The following is a 27,352-nucleotide window of genomic DNA, read 5'->3' as shown; positions in this document are numbered from 1 at the left end:
TTATGAACTTGAAAATTACAGAACTTAGAAACAAGAAAAATAAAAAAAATAAAGTATAACTCCTTGAATACTACCTGACTTTTGTTTAAAAATGAATTCTCCTGTGGTTTGTTTTTTTGTTTTTTTTTTTTTTCAGCAAAATCATGTTTGTTTTGCAAATTGGGAGCACATCACAGACAGACAGCTGCAACAGTGACCTGAGTGGCCCCCACGCCGTGGACAAGGCCGTGCTGCTGCAGTACAGCGTCAACAATGGGATCACCTGGCATGTCATCGCACAGCACCAGCCAAAGGACTTCACCCAAGCTCAGAGGGTGTCCTATAACGTCCCCCTGTAAGTGCCCAGAAAGGAAAATCAACAGTGTGTGATGAAGTTGTTTGAACAAACACCACAAAGTCAGTGGTGGCAGAACCAAGACTAACTAATCCAGATCTCCAAAGTTGTGTTACTGTTTCCTGTTGGGACAACTGACAAAACTTGGAGCCAGGAATAAGAGCAAGAGGGAACAGAGAAAAACAATTAAATACCAAGGTGCTTTGTGCATATTTCCCTCCCAGTAATGTGTTTCTAGTCCTTTAGAAGACAACATTTTAAATCTCCTGCTGGGTACACTGATTTGAAAATTTGCTGAGGATAGGTAGGTTTGTCAGTTTTGCCTGGCATGGTACCCTAGTGTCTAGCATCTAACCCATCACACAGAAGGTACATCCCATTTGTTGACTGAAGATGCAGCTCTTCCAGGTCCTAGTGGAACAAGGGGAAGAAATGAGAGAAATGTAGAAAGATTGCAAATCCTTGAGTAGCCAATAAAATGTGTTGCTGCTTAGAAGAATACTGTGACCTAAGCAAATCTAAATTCCATACCCAAAGTTCTGTTGATTTAGGGTAGCCTATTGTATTTACCAGAAAGTTCTCTCTTTTCTAGTGTTTGACCTGTCTTCTTATCTGCAACCTAGGGAGGCACGGATGAAAGGAGTTTTATTGCGCTGGTGGCAGCCACGCCACAATGGAACAGGTCATGATCAATGGGCTTTGGACCATGTGGAGGTCGTGCTGTGAGTATCTGATACATAACATCTCATGTCCATTTCAGAAAGGTTTGAAATTCCTTTGATATGGCATGCTCCTTAATTCAGTAAGAATTGTTCCTGATGAGAAACCCCCACAGGATCACTTTGGCTTCCACTCTTCCACAACTGCAAACTATAGCTCTAGTCAACAAGTGATATTACAAGGCCCTGAGTATAACTTAATGTACCTTAGAAAACTTCAGTAAGTAACAGTTTATGTAACAGTTTGACAATATTAATTCAATGGGATCGAACAGAAGTCTCCAGGTAAATGGGATCAGTGCCTTCATGAAGTCTGGGTTGCCTTATAAAATGGAATGACATCCTGAAAAGAAAAAGGATCTGTGCTGGTCGATGTGCAGAGAATCACTAGTTCATGTGCCTGATTACAAACACCTGTCCAAGCCACAGATGCCTGGGGCATTCTTCCATTTAGTGACATGGTCAAAACCAGAACAAAGAATTTGGTTTCAGATTCCTCGTGATTTTAAACCTAGCACCTAAGAAGTCAAGGGTGCCCCCTCCATGGTTTCTCCCATAGAATAAGGTTGTCAGCACTCTCAACTAGCTGGGTTGACTGTTCCACAGAGAGATGACTTGCTTTTTCTCTAACAATCTAGTTCCTGTAGAACTGGAATGCTTATGTCTCGGCGGGTTCGGACTGATGGCTCCAAGTGGTTGGCAAGGAGAGGCGAATCTTCTCGGTAGATAGGTTCAAATGTTCATTCTGTTTACCAAATAGAAAATGAAATCAGCCCTTTGGCTGATTTCAGTCATTTTGAAAGCAAATTTAAATGATTAATTGGTAGGAAACCTACCAGATTTGTTTTCTTTCAATCATAGCCATGAGCTGAATTTTTCAGTCTTGAGTTAGTCCTTGTCCTAGTTTTCACTGAGGCACCTGCTTGCATGGCATCCATATCAACCCCCAGATCCAAGAGCAACCCAGTCCCTACACAAGCTCCCACTGTGCGCTCTGCTGCTTTGGACCACTTGCTGGGCTCTGCCTCCATAAGAGAAGGTTGATGTTTATAATAACAGTCCAGACTCAGTTGACTCCGTATAATGAGGCTGATGTTTCACTTAGATTTTGATCTCCTCAGACTGCATTATGCCAGGAGACTAGACTAAGCTGGGCTCTAAAATGAATGATTTTTGGTAAGGTCAGAGAGAGCAAGATATCCAGACAAACCAAAAACCAACCCTACATCCATTCTTCCCTGGCTACTTTCCTTTCAAAGGAGCGCTTCTCAATCTGATTGAACATGAGATACACTTAAGAGCTTTTGGAAGCATCAACATGTGTCCCAGTGCCCATACCCATCCCTATGGATGATGTGATTTAAACTGATCTGCAGTGAGACCTGAGCATCAGTATTTTTTAAAAGCACCTCAGTTCATTCTAATAAACTGTTTGAGAATCAGATTTAGAATTAGTAACTAGTTTTTATCTTCCAAGTCTCTCTCCCAGACAGTTTACATTAATGGAGCTTCCTATCCCTGACAAAGCATTACCAAGTTTTATAAAAAGTTCAAAATTTGACAGTTCTCAATAGAAGGCAGGGTGCTAATACTGACCTTGGGTGGATATAACAAATCTTACATGTCATGTGTTTGAATAGATATTTCTTCTCCTCCCACCCAGCCGAGCAATTGCAGTTATCCATTTCGGATTTCAAAGGCTTATCATCACCACAGTTCCTTCCCACAGACTAAAATTAAAGAGTAGGTGGGTCAGAAGTACAAATATACTCCCTGGTATGAAATAACCCCTTCACAACTCGGGAGTCAAATTGGAGGTGACCTGCTGCCTCAAAGGTTCACATCATACAGTTCCCAAGGGAACCTTCTGGTATACCTGGCATTGGTATTAATTTTTATAAGCAGCTGCCAGCTTCATGATATTCTCGTGATATTATTACAAGAATCAACCTAGTGTTTCTGGTATTTTCTGGAGCAATAATCTGCATTTGTAAATACTTTACTTTTATTCCGTCTCCAGAATTTTAGTACTTTGAAGAATTTATCACTTACCAGCCACCTGTCTGCTCTTACTCTGTATGATTTTCTCAGAGTCTCAGGGGACTAAAACATTCTGAATGAGAAAAGGTCATTGCCTCACATGCAGAGTATGACATGACTTGAGTTTTATTCAGAGTCTTCTTTTCAGTGAATATTTTAAATTATAACTTTATACATGTAACCATAAAATTTTACATATTGATAAACATATGTATACATTATTATGTGTTAAAATTTGTTAAAACTAAAGAAGTTACTTTGTTTTCCTTCTTTTTTGGAAGGAAGAAATATTTCATAAAGTTGAGTTTAATCAATAAGTTGTTTTAAAAATACCAAAGAAATTATCTTTTTAGAACTATATTTTTGATTTTTTGCTTTTGTATTAGGATTTAATATGTCCATGCCACTGTATTCTTTTAAACTACGTCTTTTCAGAAGAGTCACAAAAAATTTTAAGGCATTTGCTAGTCAATATGCCTTCCATAGCTCTACATAATTTATTTTAATTCATTCATTTAATGAGCTTAAAATTAAAGTTCCAGATAATTCAGAAAAATAAAATAATTTTTCCAAGTGTCTTTCAAGCAGATAAAACACAAAGAAACCAGCCAAGGTTCATGTCACAGTTCACAAATATTACTAATTATATCTTTGCTGCAGCAGATGTATTTTTAGAAATAGGTGAAATACTCCCATAAAGCCCTATTAAATTCAAAATCTCATCCTAATTAATTATACTTTTGTATAATAACAGTTATATAAACTAAGATTGTTGGTTTTCTAAGTGTGGCAGGAACAGGAGGCTGAGGTGCATACCTAAAGAGATACAAGCCATACCTAATTGAACACTGCAAATAGGGCAACTGATATGTTTTTTGCAACCAATGGTTGGAGGTATACATTTTTAGAATATATTTTCTTTTCTGAGTAAAGATTGGCCCTAATATAGCTTTATTACCATAGTTTAGCTCTTTTGCATGTGCACTAAGGACACATGCTAAAAACTCCGAGAAAGAAAACCCGTGGTCACGCATGGTATCTTGAGTCTAACCTCAGTACTGCCCGTATTAGTGAGAAGATACATGAGTTTGATGAGGAAAAAAAAAATGGAGCACTTTTGAAAATATTTCAAGGTTTAGGAGTGCATCCTAAATGAACAAGATACAGAACATATTTTTAATTTAATAGTTTAATTCTAAAATACTATCCAGAAGGATTTGAGTTTCATAAATATGGATATACAGAATAAGCTCCACACCATAAAGATAAAAACCACCGTTTTGGCATTTAACAAGCGAAGTCACTTATGCCTTATGCTTGTTTGAGAGTGTAATCTCCCCACTCTGATGATTTTTTCAATAAAACCTGTACATGAAAAGCACTTCATGATGATTAGCCCTGGCTAATCTGCCACAGAACAGATGAACCGAATTGACAGATCACTTTTTCCCAGCCTCACTAGCTTACAAAATGTCCTCATCTGTAAAGTCTGAGTGATGCAGCGTAACACAGTCATTGACAATCAAGTGTCAGAAACCTAATTTCTCTGAATTCATTGGCTAGTGTAGAATATTTGTTTTTCCGTAAATGTTTGTGAATACGTTTGGGCAGATCCCTCACAAGATCCATGCTGGTGGGGTCTTCTTAGGATAAAAGAGAATCCTTTTTTTTAACCTTTGTTGCCTGGGCACTCATCCTTCTATCCTAAGAATCTCCCTCACCCAACTATGCATTTCATTCACACATCACATTTCCTGTGTATGTGTCTTAAGTCACAACCTGTCATGTGTATGATGAAGCGGGCTGATTTTTGCATGTGTACCTTGAAAGCAAATTGCTCAGTAAAGAGTCAGCCTTTGTGAATTCAGTTACCAAAAAAGTGAATTATCACCACATTTGCTGAGAATTGAAAACCAATATGTTGCTAACTATGGTCTTAAAAGCATTTATCAGATTTTAATAATATGAGTTCCATCATGGCCATTCCCTCATGCTATTCATTATCAAGATACTGTCATATTTTTGGCACAAATGATTTATGGAGAATAACATATTACATTTGTTGCAAAGCATATTTATCCTTCCTTAAATTTGATTGTGTTATTTGATATACAGGACTTACTATTTCTAAAAGCCCATTCCTTAATATATTCAGGAATAAGTATCTTCTAAAATGTAAATAATTGAAAAATCAAATAATAACATTTACGGTAGTTATTAAACTATTACTTTTATATTTATGCTTTATATGCAACATTTATGCCAAATGTAGTACTGTAGCTACATGTACTTTGACACATATGGTTATGAGCAAATATTGCATGTTGCATTACATAGAAAAGTTAAATATATGTATATACTAGGTATAGAAGAATAAGGAATAACTTCTTTAATTTTTATTTTCAAAAGAGATGAAAAATCGTATATTGCGTCTAAACCTGATCAGACTTTTATGAGTAATCACAGTGCTGCATGTGTTGAAAGGCATTTTTTAACTTGTGTTATATTTCATTATTTGCTGTCATTGGTTTTCCACTAGAGTAAGGTAAGTCCTCTTACTAATTCTGGGGAACTGTTTACTAAGTTTCATTGTTATTACCTATGTTAACTGAGAAATTTTGTGGAAGACCTTTGCAATTGAAAAAAAAAAAAAACTGTGAAAGCAAAGTTATATGTAGTATTGAGAAATACTGGAACACTTGAAACCTGTATCATAAAACTCGGTGTTCAGCCAAATTGTAATAAATCTCTGATGTATACAAACAGCATAGACCAGAGTGCCAATCAGCATGCCTTCATTGGACTGCTTGACTCTGTGCCTGGGATTTTCCTAGGTGTTCTCAAAATATGAACAGTTTATAAGTTTGTTATGAGAGGAAAATGCAAATAGAAATGTGTGCACAAGAGCTATGGGCTCTGATTAAATGTGGTGTCTTTCAAAAGATCTCTTGTGCTAGAGATGATTGAGAATGCCTGGACTTCTCAAATCTATTCTGTTAATAAATGAACCAGCAAAAGGGAGTGGATTTATTCATAATATTTGTGAGTTCTAGATCCTATCCTTAGGATCTAGAAAAGGATTGGCCTTTTAGAATATGTATCTACATTTGCTCTCTAATACGGATACTTTAAAACTTAGGAAAGAAAGTATACTTAGGTAAGACTGGTATCCTTAGATAAGACTTAGGTATCCTTAGGTAAGACTTCTTTAACATATGTTTACATTTGGAGATACTTTAAGCCTAGGTAAGAAGGTAAAATGGTTATCGTTTGTTAAACATCTGCATATTCTGCTAGAAGTTTCATTTCCCCAAAGTACACAATATCAGATACTATTCTTATCACCATTCAGTAGGGAAAATAAAAATGAAGTGCTCTACATTTGTGAGATATGTGAGCCCATACTTACGTATATCCCTCCTGAAAATGCAAGGCCTTGAAAGTAAAATGTACAGCATCTTCTATGCAGGGCAGTTTAATTGATTAGTTTCAGTGGCAGTTTCCCATCTTACAATCATCAGTATTTCTCTGAAAAATAAAGGCAGTCACTGGATTCTTCTTTTTGCATTGATATAAAGCATTACTTATTATATCATAAGTTTTGATGAAAAATTACTTAACAGTAAAAATAACTAAATTTCTATGCGCTCACATTACTTTTATCAAGTCTCCACCTTCCCCATTTCCTTTAGAATCAACAACAAATCACTTAATTTTTTATAATGATAAATAAGATAGTGGCTCCAGTGAAGAATACGAGGTGAACATAGTCACTGGTTCTTGAAAAAACTTGCAATATCCATATTTCCTATGAGGGAAGCATATTATTATTCCATATGCTATTTAAAGTCCCTAAACTCCTGCAGCAATAATGGAAATTTAAGTTAGCATTTCCAAGAAGTCATTGATCACTCTCGCTTCTTTCAGTGGCTGCCTCAAAATAGAAATTTTTAAATGGACCTAGTTCTATTCAGTCAAGCAAATTGATAAGTCAAGAACCATAGTTGATATGCCTTGGAATGAATATTACCTGCTTTCATTGGAATTGTAATAAAATACTTTCTCATATTAATATTATTGCAGTGAAGAAATAAATCCTTAAAATTCCATCACACCTATAATTATTTTGGTTATAAGTTTATAACTAGTTTATCTATAACTATACCTCTATATTGGAGAAGGAAATGGCAACCCACCCCATTATTCTTGCCAGGAGAATCCCCATGGACAGAGGAGCCTGGCAGGCTACAGTCCATGGGGCTGCAAGAGTTGGATACGACTTAAGCGACTAAATCACCACATACATCTATATGTATCAAAACCAAAAATAGGCTCCCAGATCTGCTCCACAAAAAAAAAAAAAGACATAATAAGCATAACATCTTTAAACTGGTTTTAAAATGTCCAGTCCCATTAATTAGATATTCTAGAAGCCACTGGTGTTTAGTAACCATGTGAGTTTATTAATGGTCCTTGAAGCAGGGAGCGCTTTGGTATAGCTTCCCATGATGCTTGATTTTCAAAAGCTTATGAACTGGAAAAAATCTACTTTTGTTAGATTCCATCCTGTCACCAGAGATACTTATGTTTTATGTAACAAAATGTTTCCAGTGTGCTTTGAAAATGTGGCCATTTCTAATGTGACTACAAAACATTAGCCATCTATAACAAACATCTATTGCAAATGCTGAATGCACATCAACATTTGCAGGGATCTAAAGATATGTTATGGATATATAAATTTATTCAAAATTAAAGGATATCCAATGAATCAAAATGCCTCCTAAAGTAAATATAAGCTCCCAAGCTGGATCTATTATCAAGGTATTAAAGATCTACAACCTGTTAATATTTATTTTCTCACTCATAAAAAATGAAGCAGGCTTCCCTGGTGGATCAGCTGTAAAGAATCAATTTGCAATGCAGGAGACATGGGTTGGATCCCTGAGTTAGAAAGATCTCCTGGAGAAGGGAATGGCAACTCACTCTAGTATTCTTGCCTGGGAAATCCCATAGACAGAGGAGCCTGGAGGGTTATACAGTCCATGAGGTCACAGAGTTGGACACGAGTTAGCAACTAAACAACAAACAATATAAAAATGTAGAATTTAAATCAGTCCATAATAAGTAGTTATATGGAGAAGTTGCTTTGAAGCCACACATGCACATCAACTTTTGTTCAAATGAAATGTTCCTGTGTTCCCATATATTGAGGTCACTTTCCCATCAATCTGGGTTGCATTGAGATAACTGAATATCCTAAGTGTTCTGGGTTTATCTTTTTTTTATGTAAGATATTTTAAGTATTTTAAATTTTCTTTGAGTACCTTATATTTTAAATGTGTTTACAACAGAATAATTTTCATTGCTTTAACTTTGCAATTATTCCTTATAGTTAAAGAGTAATGATTTACAACAGGAATCCAATCAGTAAGTCACCAAAAGTTCAACAAACATGCCATGACCACTCAGGGTCAGGCAGGAGGCTCAGGGCTATGGTACGGGGTTGGGGGGAGTGGGGCACAGCTGCTACACCCAGAGAAGTTTAGTCAAGGGGAGCCAAGATATGAACATGAGTCATCTCCATGCAAAGCAGAAAAGGAACAGTATGAGGATTCAAAGTAGGGGTGGAAACCTACTGGCAGGGGTGAGCAATAAGAAAAAAAAAATGTAATACTTGAAAAATAAGTAGAAATTTAGGAAGCTGGGTTGAAGATTATCCAATAAGGCAGGTGGAAGGGACTCAAGGTGAGTTTAAATAGAGATGTCTGTAAAGTATAATAAATGAAAGGACTTGAAAAAGAGTAAAATGAAATGTGTGGAGGACTTAAAATAGCTGGCAAAGTTGACTTAGATAAAAGGATTAGGAATCCTTTTTAACAAGATTAAATCAATGTTTGATGGACTTCCCTGGTAGCTCAGATGGTAAAGCGTCTGCCTACAATGCGGGAGACCTGGGTTTGATCCCTGGGTCGGGAAGATCCCCTGGAGAAGGCAATGGCACCCCACTCCAGTACTCTTGCCTGGAAAATCCCATGGATGGAGGAGCCTGGTAGGCTACAGTCCATGGGGTCGCAAAGAGTCGGACAGGACTGAGCAAGTTTTCTTTCTTTCTTTGCACATTACACAAATTTCTTTGCAATTACACATTCGGTGATACTTTCTTGGTATTTATGGTTTCTCTTTCAGTGGTATTTCTTTCATAAGCAGAAAGGATGAGGAGGCTAGCTTAGGGGACCACTGTCATATAATAGCTCAGGGAAATTCAGGGAAAGAGCACACATGAAGTATCCTAGAATGCTGGCAGGAAGACAGCTAGTTCCAGGCTAATCTTCTGTGACTAAAGAGGTGAGAGGATTCTTTCTCCTGACACTTGATTAGTTCAATACATTAGGTCATTGTTCTTTTTTTATAACTAGACTTTACATAGGCAGCAAGTAGTACTTCTCACCACTAATAAATAATATATACATTCATTTCCTCCTCCAACTGTGACATTGAAACTGGTCAACTTGATTGATAAATAGAATATTAACACATCAAGGGAATGGGGAGGACAGTCAAGCTATCTGAAAACAAAACCTGATTTTTTTTTTTCTCTCTCTATAATGTCTTCAGAGTATATTTTGTTTCCATTCTATCATTTCTAACATTTTCATAGGATAGAAATCCAGAGTGCAAGTTATTATCATTTTATTTTGTAAACTATAGATCAATGCAATGTCTTTTTATCAAGTTTTAGCACAAATGCTATTGCTTTTTGATTATATCTGATAAAATTCACTTTATTTTTCTTTGAGAGATTTTATTATAAATTTTATTTTCTAATGATATAACATCTATAAAATCCTCATTTTAAAGGTTTCTGTATGTTACAAATGTTAGTATAATATCTGGGTAAAACAATTATTTTACATCTTGCATATTTTACATCCTTGCATATTTTATTTTACATATTTTACATCTGGTCTGTTGAGCAGAAGAATATACTGCTCAGTGCAAAATTACTCTTTCCTTCCTCTGTAACCCAACGCAAATTCATATCATATTTACCTTCATGGTGAAATCACATCACATGACATTATCCTGCTCCATGCACATTTTAGGTGGTGCAGTGGTAAAGAATCCACCTGCAATGCAGGAGAAACAGGAGACGAGGGTTCGATCCCTGAGTCAGGAAGATCCCCTGGAGGAGGAAATGCCAACCCACTCCAGTATTCCTGCCTAGAAAGGCTACAGTTCATGGGGTAGCAAAGAATCGGACATAACTAAGCACACAAGCAAGGAAGAAAAGACTTTAAGACAAGACAGCATTCAAGAGACTGAGTGAATTTGAAAAATACTAAGAGGCTCACTCTTAAAAAACACATTTTAATGCTATATAGAAACATGTCACTCCGGTCCGTGTGTAAAGGAGTCTGATTCTTTTCAGTGATCTTATGGATAAGGATCCTACTTAAATTACATTTTCCATATCAGAGCCAGTATCATGCATATTTTTACAGGTTCCCAAAATTCATTTTCAGTATTTTTATCAGCTTGGCCTTGAGTATGTATGTATGAATGTGTGTGTACATATATGAGGGTGATATGTGCACATAGTTTTACATCTAAACATTCACTTACACGTTCTTAGTATCTTATGATCTTTTTTTCAGTAGGGTGTCTCCTTCATAAGCCCATGTTCATAGAACATGACCCCAGCTGCTTACTGTTTGAGGAAGGCAGCAAAATCTGATATTCTGAGAAAAAAAAAATTGCTTCTTCATTTTGCCTGTGAGACTGCAGGAAATAGGAAGATCAAGCTGATTCCGAAAAGAAGTTTGTTTTTCCTTTGTTTTTGTTTCTCAAGCTTTAAATGGCAATGGTTGCTGGAAGAATCAAATTGTCCTTCCTACTTGTTAAAGATGTATGTAAATAAGGTAATAGGTATAGTACACACTTTATCTCAAATTAATTCAAGTCAGCCTTTTCAGAAAGAGTTCAAGAATAAAATTAAAAATCCAAAAACCGTTGCAGTCCACTTTTGCAATTAATCAAGAGAATTTACCATTTGTTCTGGTTCAGAGCTCATGAAAAGAAGGGGATTTCTTCAAGGCCAAAGGCAGTGAATACAGTTGTCAACCTTTAGTTCTTCTGTCCTGGGGTGGTAATGTTAGCATGGCCTGTAAACCCTGAGAATTTTCCAAAAAATAGCAGGGTACCTTAGGACGTAGACTAGATTGTGCTTTCAGTGATGGAACTTACATGCTCTTTCTTTTTTCCCTCCCTGCTTCTGTCCTTTCTGATTTTAACAGCACTCGCAAACAAAATTACATGATGAATTTTTCACGACAACATGGGCTCAGGCACTTCTACAACAGAAGACGAAGGTCACTTAGACGATACCCATGAAGAATCAAAAAGTTTATTTTTCCTTCCAATATGTGATGTGTTGTTTCGCATTCTTTTAAATCTCGCACTGCATCTGATATCAGGAAAACTTCTGTGAAGGACTTAGTGATTAACTGAAAGCCCTTCTCAAGACCAAGTGTATACCACTTTCCCACACTGTGAACTAATGACAAGTGACTTATTTCTCATAAGTAAATGTCTTCATGTTGATGTATCCGTGCAAATTGTGATCTGTTGTAATATCAGTTACAGTAGCAGTATTGAAAATAAGAAATAGTTTAACAGAAAAAAAAGTTTAAGCACAAAAGTTTAAGAGATTTTATGTTTAAAATGGCATTTAGTACAGTATTTAACATTCTTGGTCACAAAGCTATTTAAATGGACTGTATTTCAGCTATGTATCATGTTTTATATGATTAAATTATCATTGTTGGTTCTTTATGTATTCTCTTCTACAATATAACACATTGACACTGTATTTACTTATTATGTTGCAATATTTTTTGCTGCTGAATTTCAGGCTACTTATATTCTATAGAAAATTCATTGAAATACCTACTCATGAAGATAGTTGTAAAGATATTGTATCTCCTTTAATATACCCCTCAAAATGTATGTTGGTTTAGCGTTGTTGTGGATAAGAAAAATGCTTGACCTTGAAATATTTTCTACTTAAAAAAATTGTGGATGAAACCCCTATCTCCCGCAAAGGAGTTCCCATTTCCTTGTCTAAAAAATACTTTTAAAGTGTTCTGTGGCTGATTTACTAACAGTAAGTGCCATTTTGTGTCTGTGATAACAGAGTGATTTGTAAAACAGTGGATGTTTTCATTGTGTTCTCTTTGTGGACTGTTTTTCCTGCGGGTCATATCATACCTTCTGATGAAGTTGTACCAACACCAGCAACGTTATAATGGCCCTGTAGCCCTGAACTCTCTATTAACGTAACAAAAAGGTTGCACTCTAGGGTGAACCAAGCTAAAAGTCCATGCTTAAATAAAAACTATGTTCAAAAACCATTTGAAGTTCATTTGCTGTTTGTGTTATTTGCTGTTTGTGTCTTTATTTGCTGTTTGTATGTAGGATTTGTAAGTCTGGGCAGGTTTGGAAAGAACAGTGGCAGATATAGTTACTGATTTTTTATTGTTCTGTCATTGATAATAGCCATTATGAAGCCACGCTTTTCAATGTAGCCATTTGGTTTTTTCCTAATATTCACTCTGCAGTCACACCAAGAAAAGTCAGTAAAGAATTTTGAAAATTATTTAACTCCTGAGAATTTTGTTAGCTGCTGCCATAATGCCTAGCTCATAAGTACTCATGCATTCATTCAGCGAATATCTATTGAGTGCTTGTTATGTGACAGTGTTAAGGATTAAAAATGCTGACATTTTCCTTGCTTGTTTTTTAACATCTACAAAATAATAAATACGTTAATTTTGTTGTATTTTTTGGTTTTCCAGAGGGTTAAAAATACATATATCTAGGTAAGAAAGCATTGAATGGCAGTAGTATTTCTCATTGAATATGGAAACAATAAGGGATGATCTTGCTGAGAAGTTTAGTTAAATTTTATTCTGAGTCTAGTATCAAATCCATTGTGAATCATTTCCTTGAAGATATAAAGGCCTTTTTTCTACTTAATGTAACATATGACACTTTGTATAATTTGGTGCATATGTAGTCCATAAATATTTATAACTATTGTTCTTAATTGTTGATTCTTCTTTGTTTACAAATTGTCAGATGATGGTTCACCGTTTGGTAGTATTTTGTTTCATTTTTTCACTGGTATAAGAGGTTGAATTTTTCCCAAAGCCTTATCTTTGCAAGTAATTTATGTGTGCCATAGACCTATCCCCTAAGATAAGATATTTACAATGCTCTCATCCACGTGTCTTACCCTCAGAACAGGATTTGAACTCCCCACCAATTCATCTCAAAGTTTAATAGCATACGTTGGGACTTATGTCTGTTGATTTATTTAATTTGAAAACATAGTTCAAGTAGGAATTCAAGTAGTGTGGACTCAACTGACTTATCTTGCTGAAGGAAACAAAGTTTAGTAACAGATAAAAATATACATTTTTATGACCAAGTTTCCATGATTTCTACACAGTTGTTTCTTATTCACCGCACATTTTAATGTAAACTACACACCAGTCTAATCTAAATATAGTCAATATCACTTTTATTTTATCTTTTACCTAAAAAAAATAACATGTATTACTTTTAAAATTCCCCAAACTTTCTTCCTTATGTTCCAAGGTTAAAGAAGGAATTATGGGAGATCACTTAAAACATGTATCCATTCATTTTAATGTTTTCCAGTTGATATTTGACAGCAAATTGTATTCTTCAGCCAGTTCCCTGATGCTGGGACATCAAGAATATTGAAAATAAGAAAATACAGTTAATACAAATCTTTGTAGAGAGCAGTTTAATATCACTTTATGTAACTTTATGTTACATAATATCACTTTATGTGATATTATGTAATATCACATTAATGTAACACTATGTTACAATATCAGTAAGAATTGCATTTGTGTATACAGCATGGCCCAGTTACTTCTAGGTACTTACCATAGTGAAACTCACATATATATACAAAGAAATGTGTATAAGAATGTTCACAACAACATTATTTGTAATTGCAAATAATTAGAAGCAATCAAGTATACAGCAAGAGAATGGATAAATTGTGATTTATTTGCATAATAGAATATTGTGATGAAAATGGATAAATAGTACACCCCTTAATGATAACAACAAAAGTTGCAAAATTATAAATATGGTTTAATGCCATTCATCGGATCTTAAAATTTGCTAACAAATACCACATGTTGCATATGAATACATGCATAAATGGCAAAAATATAAAACCATGTGTGGTAATGGTACATACAAATTCATAACGGCAGTTACCTCAGGTGAGGAAGTAGGATCAGAGTGGGATATGTGGAAGACATTGACTGTGTCTAAAATATTTCTTTAAAAGCCAAAATAAAATATAATACAATGTTAAGGCTTGAATGACTTATGTGTACAAATGGGCTTGTCATATTTCTGTTCTCAAGTTAGGATCTAAATACTATTGCCAAAAAAAAAAAAAAGAATAGGGAATTCCCTGGCAGTCCAGTGGCTAGGACTTGGAGCTTACACTGCAAGGGGCCTAGGTTCAATCCCTGGTCAGGGAACTAATATCCTGCAAGCTGTAAAATATGGCCAAAAAAAGAGAAAATAATAAATAGGCTTTGTCAGGCAAATTCAATGGGGAAATATATTCTAAGAATAAAGCAGCATGTGCAAAAAACAAAGATGGGAAGCAGCTTGCTGCCTTAGGGGAGTCACAGCTTATTTGAATTTGAGGAGGGGCACCTGGGGAGCAGTGTGGAGAGATGCCAGGGGCCAGTGTTGTTGGCAGCATCAGGAGTGAGGGAAGCAAGCAAGCATTTGCTTAAACTAACAAAATTCAGCTTTTCCCAGGAGGCACTGGGATACTGACTGAGGTGTGGAGAGGGGCTGGAGTAAGTTAAGGAAAGAAGCTGGAAGATTAGAATTAATAGGTAGATTTGGGACAACAGCTGAGGAATAATTTTAAGTTTCTGACAAGAATTTTTGCTAAGGATTCACACTTCTCCAGAGAAACTACAAACTGCTTCACATAGAAAATACAGTAGTAAATACAAAAAGTAGCTATGCATTTATTTATTGTGCAGAAGGGGGGAAAACAAAAAAAAGCTGATAGTGCAAGAATTCCAGTTCAGAGGTGAGACAGTCTTGTCATCATTACTGTATCTTCCATTTAGTCCTTTGGGTGCTTATTGTAAATGAATTTTTACAGAATTTTTAAAATCCAACATGGATGGAAATGGATGCTGTCTTTATAGATGTGGGAGACCATGCAATGACAGTGGGAAAGCCTGCCTCTCTCCAGTGGCCTCATTACCTTATTGCAGCCTCTGGATCCACTGTCTAGAAACCATGCCAATACAGCAGAGAAAGAGAAGTCTGGAAATGTAATTTTTTATGGAGAGAATACTGGTAGAATAATTTGTGGCAATACATATGAATAATAAAAAGGCAGAAACTGTGTGTAAGAAATATTGCCTCAGTAAATCTAAAGACAGTAAACAAACACCAAAATTATTACAGAAATTCCTGAATATTACTATCCATAGAAAACAGACATACTGTGATAAGTGAGGCACTTTTGACCACCTCCACAATTATCTTAACAAAAACTAGACAACTCTCTTAAACATTAAAGAAGAAAGTCAATCCTTACTAATTCTAATGTAATTTCTTTCACATTCATATTTTAGGTGATTTGAAGTTAATTATTTGGTCTTCCTCTAAATTTCCTATTTGTAATAAGATATTTATAACTATAAAATATTGGAAACTACATAAATATCCAAACATAGGTGAGTGAGTGAACACAATGTGGTACATACACACAATGAAGTATTATGTAACTGTTAAAAAGAAGGAATGAAAATCTCTGTGAAATGATATACAGTGATTTCCACAGATATTGAGACATGAAAAAAAGCTGAGGAAAAAAGAGCATTTACAGTCACCATTGTTTGAGACAGGAAACTAGAACACATACCTATATCTGCCTAGCTTTGTGATGAAAAACCAGGAAGAATAAGCCAGGAAACCGTGAAGTTGTTTACTCCTGGGGGGACTGGGTAGAATGGAACAAAGGAGGGAAGACATTTCTCTGACTACATTTGTATAGCTTTCACTTTGGGGATCAATGTTAATCTACAAATTTAAAAATTAAATCAAGCCACCAAAAGGAAAATAAACTAAACTAGAAACTATAGCACTATCTAACTCACAAAGCTGTCCTAATATGAGCTAATACAGGTATGGTACTTAGAACAATTCCAAGCACATGTGCCAAATACTGAGTGATACTCAGTATTACTGTTAACAATTGCTGTCATATTAAGTCACCTGACTTACTTCCAAAACTAGTTTATAATCTACCTGTCTACAGTGTTACTGCTCAAAATCTGGCCCTCCAATCGGCCCACCAGCCTCACCCAGGAACTTGTTAGAAGTGCCTATCTCAGGCTCCAACCCAGATGGACTCAGTCAGAATCTGCATTTTTAACAAGATCTCCTATGTGCATTATAGTTTAAGTACTGGGCTCAAGGACTGACAAGGTAATCTCATAAGACGACAGTGTCAAATGGATGACACCGGAAATGTATGTCACAGGTACCCAATTCCTCCTCACTATCTCACTGTTAGGATTTATTCAGAGATGATCAAAGTCTGAAGAAAAGTACACACACCCAGCTATCAGTTCAGTTCATCACCGGACTCTCAGGCTAGTGTGGTACCCTTGAAGAGAGTGCCCTCGTGTGGAAGAGAGAGGAATTTCCAGCTCTTCCTCCAGGGCAGCGTCGTGAAGGTGATGCTCGGCCTCTGATGGGATGGTACTACTGGTACTGGTACTACTGGTTTTTCTCCAGGCGCACTTTTCAGCTTTAAGAGCCGCCAGCAAGTAACTAGCTAATCATACAGTCGCTTTAGAAATGCAAAAAGCAAGGCGGGGCCGGGGGGGGTGGGGGTGGGGTGTGGAGAGTGACTCGAATGAACCAACCATAATCCTTGCTAAGACAAGGCCAAAGGCAAGTTTTTATACCGAAATCATTTCTGCCGTTCCTCTTCTTGGATTGGAGCACTCTGGCCACGGTGCTCTTACTAGGCGTTAAAAGCAAATCAGGCTCTTTCCTTCCCTCCTTCCTCCTTATTTTATCCCTTCCTTCTTTCCATACTCCATTTTCGCTCCATTTACCCTCCTATCTGCTAAACTGCATATCAGGTCGCATTACTTAATAAAAAACAAACACTGATTTGTACATTCTAACTCGAATGCCTGGGAAAGAATCCGTGGCACATATGTTCAAGTGTTTATCCGAGGCAACTCCTCAAAGCTTAAAAAAAAAAAACTTTAACACTGTCATTCAGTTTTGTCATTGTTACTGTGTCAACATGATTCTCCATAAGGAGTGTATTTTGAAATATATATTAGCTTATTTTCATTTAAAAAAAATAGTAACATGTTTCTCACTTGAGTACTACCACTTTATTTACCGTGTTTGCTCCACGAATCCCATCGTCAAGACCCCGTGAGCAGCGGGAGACAAACGGGGGTGTTGTTTCCGTGGCCTTGGGGGGCTGGACGGGCGGCGTATAATTTCCAGCACACCTTAAAAGTTCTAGAAGTTGGAGAAGAGACCTCTGGGTCGCAGGGGTCGCGCGGCGGGGGGCGGGGCGGGCTCGGGTTACGGGTCCTGCGGGACGTCGCGCCTCCACAGCCTGTCAGGGAAGCAGCGGCGAGGCATCGAAACGACGGCGGCGGCGGCTCCGGAGCGCGGCGGGGCGGCGGCTCCGCCAGGGCAGCGCCGGGCAGTGCCGGCCGGTGAGTGCTCGCGGGCCGGGCCGGGGCCGGTGGGTGCGCGCGGGCCGGGCCGGGGGAGGAGCTGCTGCGGCGCGCACGGAGCGCCCACCGCCAGGCCCTCGGGGACCCACGGGATTCCCGCGTCGCCGCCTCTCCCGGCATCTCTAGCTCCGCTCTGTCTCTTGGGCTGTCCTGAAACTGCTTTCGAAAAGTGAATTCAGCATTTGACTTGCTCACACCTTGCCTGTCTCTAGCCCCTGACAGCAAAGTCTCAAAAAGCGCCTTCCTTTGCAAACCTCCGGCTCAGGCCTCCCTGTCTGCAGCGGCCGCGCCGCACAAATTTTTTTTTTTTTTTTTTTTTTTTTTTTTGCCAGACGTTTGCGTCTTTACTGGACGTGCGCAACTCTTTGGTTCTGACCCAACCCTTTGCTGTTCACAACTTTGCTTTCATAGCTTCTCAGGTGCCCAGAACGTTCTCAGCCTTGCCGTGCTGTGCGCATCCTCAAGACACCTTCTTACTTACTGCAGCTCGAGCGTCCCCCAGCCCCGGGGTTGCCTTCGGCTGCTCTCGGGAGCCGAGCGCCGCCCCTAGTCCAGCCGGGAGTCAGGGTGGGTTCTGCCGCTTGGACGGCCAGGGTTCCCCGAGAGGGTCTGTAGTTCGTAGTCGGGACGGCTCCCCTCCGCGCCTGGAGGAAGCTTGTACCTGGAGTCCGTGGCTTCTCCATGAGCCGAGGGCTTGCTGAGGGCCTTCCTGCCCTAAAATTGGGTAGTGGTAGCCTCCTGCTTAAAAACGCTTCTAAACACTTGCAGTGATGGGCGCTCAACCGCAATAGGGGTTCTGATACGAGGGCCTCTGACTTATATTTAATAAAATAGTTGATCAGGAAATCAGTTTACATGTGTCGACTGCCTCGTTGAGGCGCACTCTGGGCAAGACCCACGAGGAAGCGTGCTGGAAGCTGTGCAAGGACCTTCGCTGTAGGGAAGGCAGCGGTCAGGCTGTGAGGAAGGTGGGGAGAACTTTCCTCACTGGAATGAGTACTGTGTATCAATCCGAGGTCTAAAATTTTCAAAACACGTAAGGAAACACAACATATATGGCAGGTTCAGGGTGGAGGGTGCACTGAGATTCAGCGCTTTCTTATCTGAAAAGTGGGAACAATGTCTATTATATAAATGTATCATTTAAGGTAAGCTTGGCAAATGCAGGGGAATTTGAAGGATGCAAAAGGAAGTGCATGCCTTCTTGAAGTGAAATTTGAAATAGTTTTATGCCACGCAATCCTTATAATTACTTCCATAGTTTTTCTGTTTCTGAAGACTTTCTGGCAGGGGACAGGAGGCAGGAGCGAGAAATTCAATCTAATTTACATTAGAAAGAAACTTGGGGTGAAGAATTCCTAGGTAAGGTTGCTATGGCTGATACCTTAAGTGCACTGCTGGAAAGCATTCTAGCCTGTAAGTAACACCTGAAGCCCCAATTCTGTTAAGTAAGGTTTCTTTTCTTTCTTTTTTTTCTCTTTAACTACTCTGAAACTATACAGAGTTACACGTCCCTCATTAATTTATGAGTGATACCAAAAGAAGTGACTCAATCCAACAAGAATTTGAGCTCCTTTGCTGTATGAGGCACTTTTCGAAGAGCTGCAGAAGGATGAAAGATGAGGGAACTTTGCAATTAAAACAGTAGCAACAACAGTAGGCTGATTTGTAAAGAGTGGATGCAGGTGTGCACTGCCTATTCAATTTAAAACCAAAACCAGTTGGGCTTTTATTTATTCTAAATGCCATGTGTAGCCCCTGATATCCTAATCATTTGGTAATTTATTTTTCCTATCATTGCCAGTGGTCTGCATTTTAGTAATTCCAAAGGAAAGGGTTTTCTAGGAAATACAACTAAATAAGAATATAAGTCCGTTTTCCCTAGTGTTTGCATTATCATTAAGCTAGTGAAGTCAAAATCAACAATAACAATTAGGAGATGATTACTTTCTTTCCCTTTCATTTCAATCTAGTAAAACAAAGTCAGCATGAGTAAGTTTAATATTCTGTTGCCTCCCAAACTCTTTTATCTAAGTCCATTCTTTTGGAGGATGATCCACTGTCATGAAATCTTTCCATCCTTCTTTTGGAAGACAGTTCCAGAGGCCAATTTCACAAAACCTTTCGTTATAGATACCAGAAGCCATCAACATCATCACATCATCTTCTTCCCAGTTTTACCCTTGAAAACAGTTGTGTTCTATGGGACTTGAGGGAGGGGACAGGTCATTTTTAAAATTTGGTCAAAGCTAGGACTTTATCCTTGGAAAAAATGCATATGCATTCAGAATATTGTATATCTCTTGGAGGATTCATGGTACCTTGCTCAAGAACAGGGGCAGTGTGGAAATGAAGTAAGGATATGGGTAAATCTATAAACTGTGGGTATAATTTAATTTACTTCAAATGGAATAATACCTGGCTTTTTGAGTTAGTGTTCTCTGGGAAGTAAAAAAACTATTATTTATAAAATGGTAAAGACAAATTAGTCCTATTAATTTTTTAGTTGATTAAGATCAGCTTTTATCTTGAACATTATTAATCTGGTTTTTCCATTTTTGTCATTCTTCTCAAGGAAATGTTTCTGAGATTATTTTTCTCTCAGCACTGATGCCTCATTCAGGATGGTTTCTCATGTGCCAACTTTTGTAATATGGGAATGGCTGAGTTCAAAATTTGAACTTGCTCACTCACACAGTTCATACAGGAAGGATATATATCTCACATAATTACCATATTCAATTTGAACCACTATGACAGCAGTAGTTGTGTCTTGGAGAGAGTTGGTTGGTATTAGGAGTGAGTGGCGGAGAAGGCAATGGCACCCACTCCAGTACTCTTGCCTAGAAAATCCCACGGACAGAGGAGCCTGGTGGGCTGCAGTCCATGGGGTCGCTAGAGTCGGACACGACTGAGCAACTTCACTTTCACTTTTCACTTTCATGCATTGGAGAAGGAAATGGCAACCCACTCCAGTGTTCTTGCCTGGAGAATCCCAGGGATGGGAAGCCGTCTCTGGGGTCGCACAGAGTCGGACACGACTGAAGCAACTTAGCAGGCAGGCAGACAGACAGGAGTGAGTGGAGAACATTAAGAATATCTTGGATGTAGCTTTTTTTAAAGAACCAGCAACCTCTGGATCAACTTTCCTTCTTCTATCTCTAGGGCCAAGGAGCAAGCTCTGTCTTCTCCAACTCTCAGCCCCATGGATCAGGATTTCATTGAATTGCACTAGACCTGCCATCTGGGTACCCTGCCCCCTGCTCTGTGTGCTGCATGTTGGATCTGGCTAAGTAGAGGCCCCCTGGAACTAGTAAATGGTAGAGTGAATCATAGGTAGTAATGGATTTTACCTGGACTACGATTCGTAACATTTCCAGAAACCAATATCACATTACACTATTTAGAAGAAAACAATAAAACACAGAATGCCAGAAGCATCCCTGCTTACTCTCTTTTTAACTTGGACCAAGACCAACCCAGTCGATCCTTAGAAATGAACCAGTTTTGACTTACCTTATATTTTTTATTCTTTATCTATTTGGCTGCACTGGGGCTTAGTTGTGGCTCTCAGGATCTCAGTTGCATCAGGTGGGGTCTGTCTGCAGCACGCAGGCTCAGTACTTGCAGTGCACAGGTTTGGTTGCATGTGGGATCTTAGTCCCCCAAGCAGGGATCGAACCCATGTCCACCATGGAAGGTGGATTCTTAACCACTGGACCACCAGGGAAGTCCCTTGACTTACCTTATTGTTGAGTCACAACTAGGTAGCTGGTCCGGAGAAGGCAGTGGCACCCCACTCCAGTCCTCTCGCCTGGAAAATCCCATGGATAGAGGAGCCTGGTGGGCTGCAGTCCGTGGTGTCGCGAAGAGTCGGACACAACTGAGCGACTTCACTTTCACTTTTCACTTTCCTGCATTGGAGAAGGAAATGGCAACCCACTCCAGTGTTCTTGCCTGGAGAATCCCAGGGACGGGGGAGGCTGGTGGGCTGCCATCTATGGGGTTGCACAGGGTCAGACACGACTGACGCAACTAGGCGGCGGCGGCAGCAGCAGCAGCAGGTAGCTGGTCGCACCCCTACAACGTCGTTGATGGATGTGCTCAATGGTTTCCAACTCTTTGTGGCCCCATGAACTAGAGCCCTCCAGGGTCCTCTGCTCATGGAATTTTCCAGACAAGAATACTGGATGGGGTTGCCATTTCCTACTCTAGGGGATCTTCCCAACCTGGGTATTGAGCCCACATCTCTTGCATCTCCTGCATTGGCAGACTGATTCTTTACCAATAGTGCCACCTGGGGAGCCCTTGGAATGTCACTGATACACATTAATTAGATTAGTAAATTAATGGACATCATGGTTTTAATCCAAGCTCTGCCCTTAACTAGGTACATGGGCGAATAACAAATTAAATTCCTTGGACCATATTTTTCTTATATAAAATGAGGGTGTCACAGGGATCAGTGGTTTTCAACTACTACTATGTAGTCCCACACGTCTGAATCACATGTAGAATTTACTTAAAATATGTATATACACTGGGTCAGAGATTCTGACTTAATTGGACTGGGGCAGAGCCAGACACTTCTATTTTTTAAAAGCCCACCTCCACCCCACCCCACCCCCCAAGAAATGCTAATATCCAGCCAAGGTTGAGAATCCCTGAGTTAAATCAACATTAAGAACTGATTCTAAAATGTTGTAACTTAATATGAACTGTTTTTAAATAACACCCTTCCAATGTGTTACCAGCTCCTCTCTTACCAGAATGTCAACATTTATTGGTTGGCAAATTTTAAATGTTAACAATGAAATATGTGATGAATTACTTACGTGGATAAAACAGAAACCTCTGCGAAAGATACTTAAGGAAATGTCGTATCTCTTCTTAAATAAATTTTGTTTTCTTTTTCAAAAAAATAAAACCAGCTTGAACATCAAAAAAATAAATAAATAAAATGGTGTAACTTAAAGATAGAAAAGCAGACCGGTAAAACCTGTTTCATGTGTGGCTTAGCCCAGCATTACATACACTCCACAGTAACCAAGCCTACACACTTTTCTAAGAAGCAGTCCAAATCAAGCAATTTAAATTTATTCAGGGAAGAGTCTGTGCCTTCTCGCCATTTCAGTATTCCCACGATGCTTTGCGGGTTCATTTTGATGGACTGAATTAGATATAACTCTGCCCCTCTAAAATGATTAGCTGTTCCTGAAGGTCCCCAGGGACAATTATCTCTCTTCTCTTGGTGTCCATGCCTGTGTTTACTAGCCTATTGAAAGTTTCTCCTAGAGGTGATCTGTGACTTTCTGGGGTTGAGGAGAAGGTGTCAGCAAGGGATAAGGATGATCACATTGATTGTTGCCGAAATGTGAGCTTCTGTGACCGAACTGAGATAAAAAAAAAAAAAAGATCCTCACGCCTTCTCAAGTAGTTGTAGACTATCAAGTTACCAGAACTGGGATAGGTAAAAAAGAGCACATTGTTTACCTTCATCATTTGTTGGGACCTAATCTTGTTGCCATTACATCGTAAATTCAATTCAGGTTCACACTTTGAAAATTATTCTTCAAGTTAAAGATAGAAGTTACTGTAATCCATGAAATTTCTGTTTATCTTTCTCTTTTTTTCCCTCCCACTGCTCTTCATATTCCAAAATACTTAGAAGAAGAAAAAAACAGTGTGTATGTGTGACTGTCAGATCAGTAAAGAGAAACAGACATGAGTTGACAAAAGATGGAAAGGCATTAAGGAGGAAGGAGACCCATGGATCACTTAATTTTTTTCTTTTCTCTCTGCTGTTGGGCTTAGAGCTGCTATACATTTATTCTCAAATTTTCTAAAGTTTAAGCAAATTGTACCCCAGCTGCTATGTTTTAGTAAGTGTGGGCTTGCAGCCCATGATCCTGTGTTGCTTGCATCTCCCATACATGGTGTGTTGAGTGCTATCTTAATAGGGTGCAGCCTGGACATGTTGTTGTTGTTTAGTCACTAAGTTGTGTCTGACTCTTTGCCACCCCATGGACTACAGCATGCCAAGCTTCCCTGTCCTTCACCACCTCCCAGAGCTTGCTCAAACTCATGTCCATTGAGTCGGTGATGCCATCCAACTATCTCGTCCTCTGTCGTACCCTTCTCCTCCCGCCTTCAGTCTTTCCCAGCAACAGGGTCTTTTCTAATGAGTCAGCTCTTTGCATCAGGTGGCCAAAGTGTTGGAGTTCAGCACCAGTCCTTCCAATGAATATTCAGGGTTGATGTCCTTTAGGATTGACTGATTAGATCTCCTTGCATGGTAAAACACATTAAACAATGTACTGGTCTGTACTGTTGACTGTATGTCAGTTGAACCTTACTATGAAGGAAGTTTAAAATGGAAGCCAACATTCAGTAAGAGCTGATTAGTGCTGACCAGTTCGAGCTTGGCATGTGCTCTCAAGATTGGCACAGACTTATTACCTGGTTCACTTCAATCATTGTCATTATGTACCTGGGCTTCCCTGCGGGCTCAGCTGGTAAAGAATCTGCCTGCAATGTGAGAGACCTGGGTTCAATCCCTGGATTAGGAAGATCCCCTGGAGAAGGGAAAGGCTACCCACTCCAGTATTCTGGCCTGGAGAATTTCATAGACTGTATAATCCATGGGGTCTCAAAGAGTCGGACATAAATTAGCGACTTTCACTTTCACCAGGATCCTGTAGATGACATTGGTGTGTGATTTATGCAGTAGTGGTTTTGATTTCAACTATCAATAGAGAACCTATCTGAAGAGACCTGATATGTTTAATTGGCAGTGGAGAAATTAGTACCTGCCTCCTAGGGTTGTATGTGAAGCAGGTAACAGAAATATAATCTTGGTAGCTTATGCTTACAGTCAAGCAGCTCACCTATGTCCGTCTCTCAGTTAGTGGTATTCTCGAATGTGGGATTCTCTGAGGTCTCTAAACATAAGTCTCAGCTTTCCCCTCAAATGCAAATATCTCCTGTGCTTGCAGACTCCTCCTCTGAAAGGATAACAGAAAGTACATTTGGCTCCTATTACCAGCACTTAAAACTTACTTTTATTATGTTTGTTATGTGTTTGTTATGTGTCAAGCATAGAAATCTTGGAAAGTACGGACAAAAGGAAAATAAAATTACCCACAATTCTGAACATAACCTCTGTTTACCATTTTGTGGTAAATACTTCCAAATTTTTCTTCATAATGTCATAATATAAAATATGTCTATATATTTTATGTTAAAAATATATTTACTATATAAAATTTAGCACAGTCACCAAATTTGCAAATTAAAAAACAAGTTAAAGATGAAAGATAACATCCTAGGCACAGGCATTTGCCTTCCCTCTATCCTATAACTCTTTTTAAATGGCTGTTACATTTTGCAGATAATAGAAAGAACCTGAAGAGAGTGGGGGCAAGTTATTGATGAAACAAAATCAGGAAATTAGTGCAGGAAGGACCACCATGGGAGGGAGAATGACCTTCTAGAAAGAAACTCAGGGCATGGAGTCAGCAAGGACAGAGAGCAGGCATGAGCAAGGGGGCCTGAAAGCAGAGAGCTTGATGGAGTTTTTACGGGTTAGTTAGGGTAAGCAGCGCTTCTAATTGAGTTTGGCATTATGGAGTAAATCCTTTCTCTTTCTGGCATTTGAAAAGAGAGTGAACCCTAGTCTGAAGGCCAGCTCTTGCCTCCTCACACTAAAGTCAAACTAGAAGTTGAAGAGCCTATTCTGCTGTGCAAAGGTTCCTGATCACCATTCCATTCAGGGAAGAATCCTGTCCTGAAACACTTGTGTACAAGATAGTGAAGGAAAGTGACCACAGTTAATCAGAAAAGTCAATGAGGTCTTTGTATATATACATACATACACACACATGTACACACACACACACATATATATTTATAAAACCAAGAATAATCTGACATATGAAGGAGTATGAAAAAAACAACCCCAAGATAAACAGTTATTAATGTTAGAGGGGAGATTGTTTAAAATAGCTTTAGAGTTACCAAAGGGGAAGCAGGAGGGGAGGGATAAATTAAAAGTTTAGGATTAACAGATAGACACTATTATTGGATTGGCCCAAAGTTTTGTTCAGGTTCTCCATAATATCTTACAGAAAACCTAAACAAACTTTTTGGCCCACCCAATATGTTATTCAAACTAGATAAATAATAAGAATCCACTGTATAGCAAAGGGAACTATATTCAATAATTGTAATAACCTATAATGGGAAAGAATGTAAAAAAATACATATATATATATACACATACACACACATATATATATATAACTGAATCACTTTGCCATACACCTGAAACTAACACAGCATTGTAAATCACTATACTTCAATTTTTAAAAAATGTATAAGGACTATCAAAAAAAGAAAAATATATATAAAATAACTTTTAAAAATAAAAAAAATCTGAGTTCCTTCTGAGTGATTAAAAATATATTGTTTCCATACAACAAAAATATAATTCTATAAAGAAGGAGTAATAATCAGAAAACAGACAAAAAAGATCTTGAAATTTTAAAAAGTAATTACTGAAATCAATTTAGTAGAGCAGCTGAAAGATAAAGTTTAAGCAGTCTCCTGGAATGAACAACCAAATGTCAAAGAGATGGAGAATATATATGCTAGAAAATATAAACATAGAAAACAGTTCATTATGTCCAACTTCAATCTATTGGAGCTCTAGAAAGAGAAAATAAAGTCACTTAAGATTGATCTTAAGCTTCTCATCACTGAATAGGACGCTAAACTACAATGGAGCAGTGCCTTCAAAGTTATGAGGGAAAATGATTTTGAACCTAAAATTCTGTTGCCAATTAAATTATTAAGTGCAAAAGTAAAACAAGGACATTTTCAGATCTTCGAAGACTCAGGCAATTTTCTTCCAAGTACCCTTTTTTAAACAATTACCTAAGGATGTGCTCCAGCAAAATGAGAGCAGAAAGTAAGAAGGAGGAAGATGTGAAATAAAAGTGTTATTCCCTCAGTACAATCCTAGGCTGGCAGATTTGTACCAGACTTAGAAAAAAAAAAATGATGCAAATTAAAAACAAAAAGTAATCAGTATACTCTAAGAATCATGACTTTAGGAAGAACTAAGTAACTTCTGTTCAGTAGCCAGAACCAGTAATGAACTATATTCACATAGTTATAATAACAGGACACCTAGCAACCCGGGGTATTAAACTAACTCATGCAGACCTCTCTTCAGTACAAATACACAAAAGTAAAGGATAAGACACAATGAAATATATAAGTAAATCAGTCAGTCAGTTCAGTCGCTCAGTCATGTCAACTCTTTGCAACCCCATGAACGGCAGCATGCCAGGCCTCCGTGTCCATCACCAACTCCCAGAGTTTACTCAATCTCA

The 27,352-nt window shown here is 38.3% G+C and overlaps 2 protein-coding genes across 2 annotated transcripts in view; both read left to right on the top strand.

Moving 5' to 3' along the window:
- Positions 1 to 12,506, top strand: part of RELN (reelin) — a 553,128-nt gene extending 540,622 nt beyond the window's left edge. Inside the window, exons 62-64 of the mRNA XM_006053468.4 lie at positions 137 to 334; positions 958 to 1,056; positions 11,391 to 12,506. Coding sequence (XP_006053530.3) covers positions 137 to 334; positions 958 to 1,056; positions 11,391 to 11,487 — 394 coding nt within the window. The 3' untranslated portion in view covers positions 11,488 to 12,506. The remainder of the gene's footprint in view (positions 1 to 136; positions 335 to 957; positions 1,057 to 11,390) is intronic.
- Positions 12,507 to 17,828: 5,322 nt separating this feature from the next.
- Positions 17,829 to 27,352, top strand: part of SLC26A5 (solute carrier family 26 member 5) — a 61,940-nt gene continuing 52,416 nt past the window's right edge. Inside the window, exon 1 of the mRNA XM_006053464.3 lies at positions 17,829 to 17,936. The gene's annotated coding sequence lies outside the window, so the exon portion shown is untranslated. The remainder of the gene's footprint in view (positions 17,937 to 27,352) is intronic.

This window comes from Bubalus bubalis, chromosome 8 (assembly GCF_019923935.1).
Source record: "Bubalus bubalis isolate 160015118507 breed Murrah chromosome 8, NDDB_SH_1, whole genome shotgun sequence".
NCBI lineage: Eukaryota > Metazoa > Chordata > Mammalia > Artiodactyla > Bovidae > Bubalus > Bubalus bubalis.
Note: the sequence above shows the minus strand (reverse complement) of the source record. Positions and strands in the feature narration are given on the sequence as shown.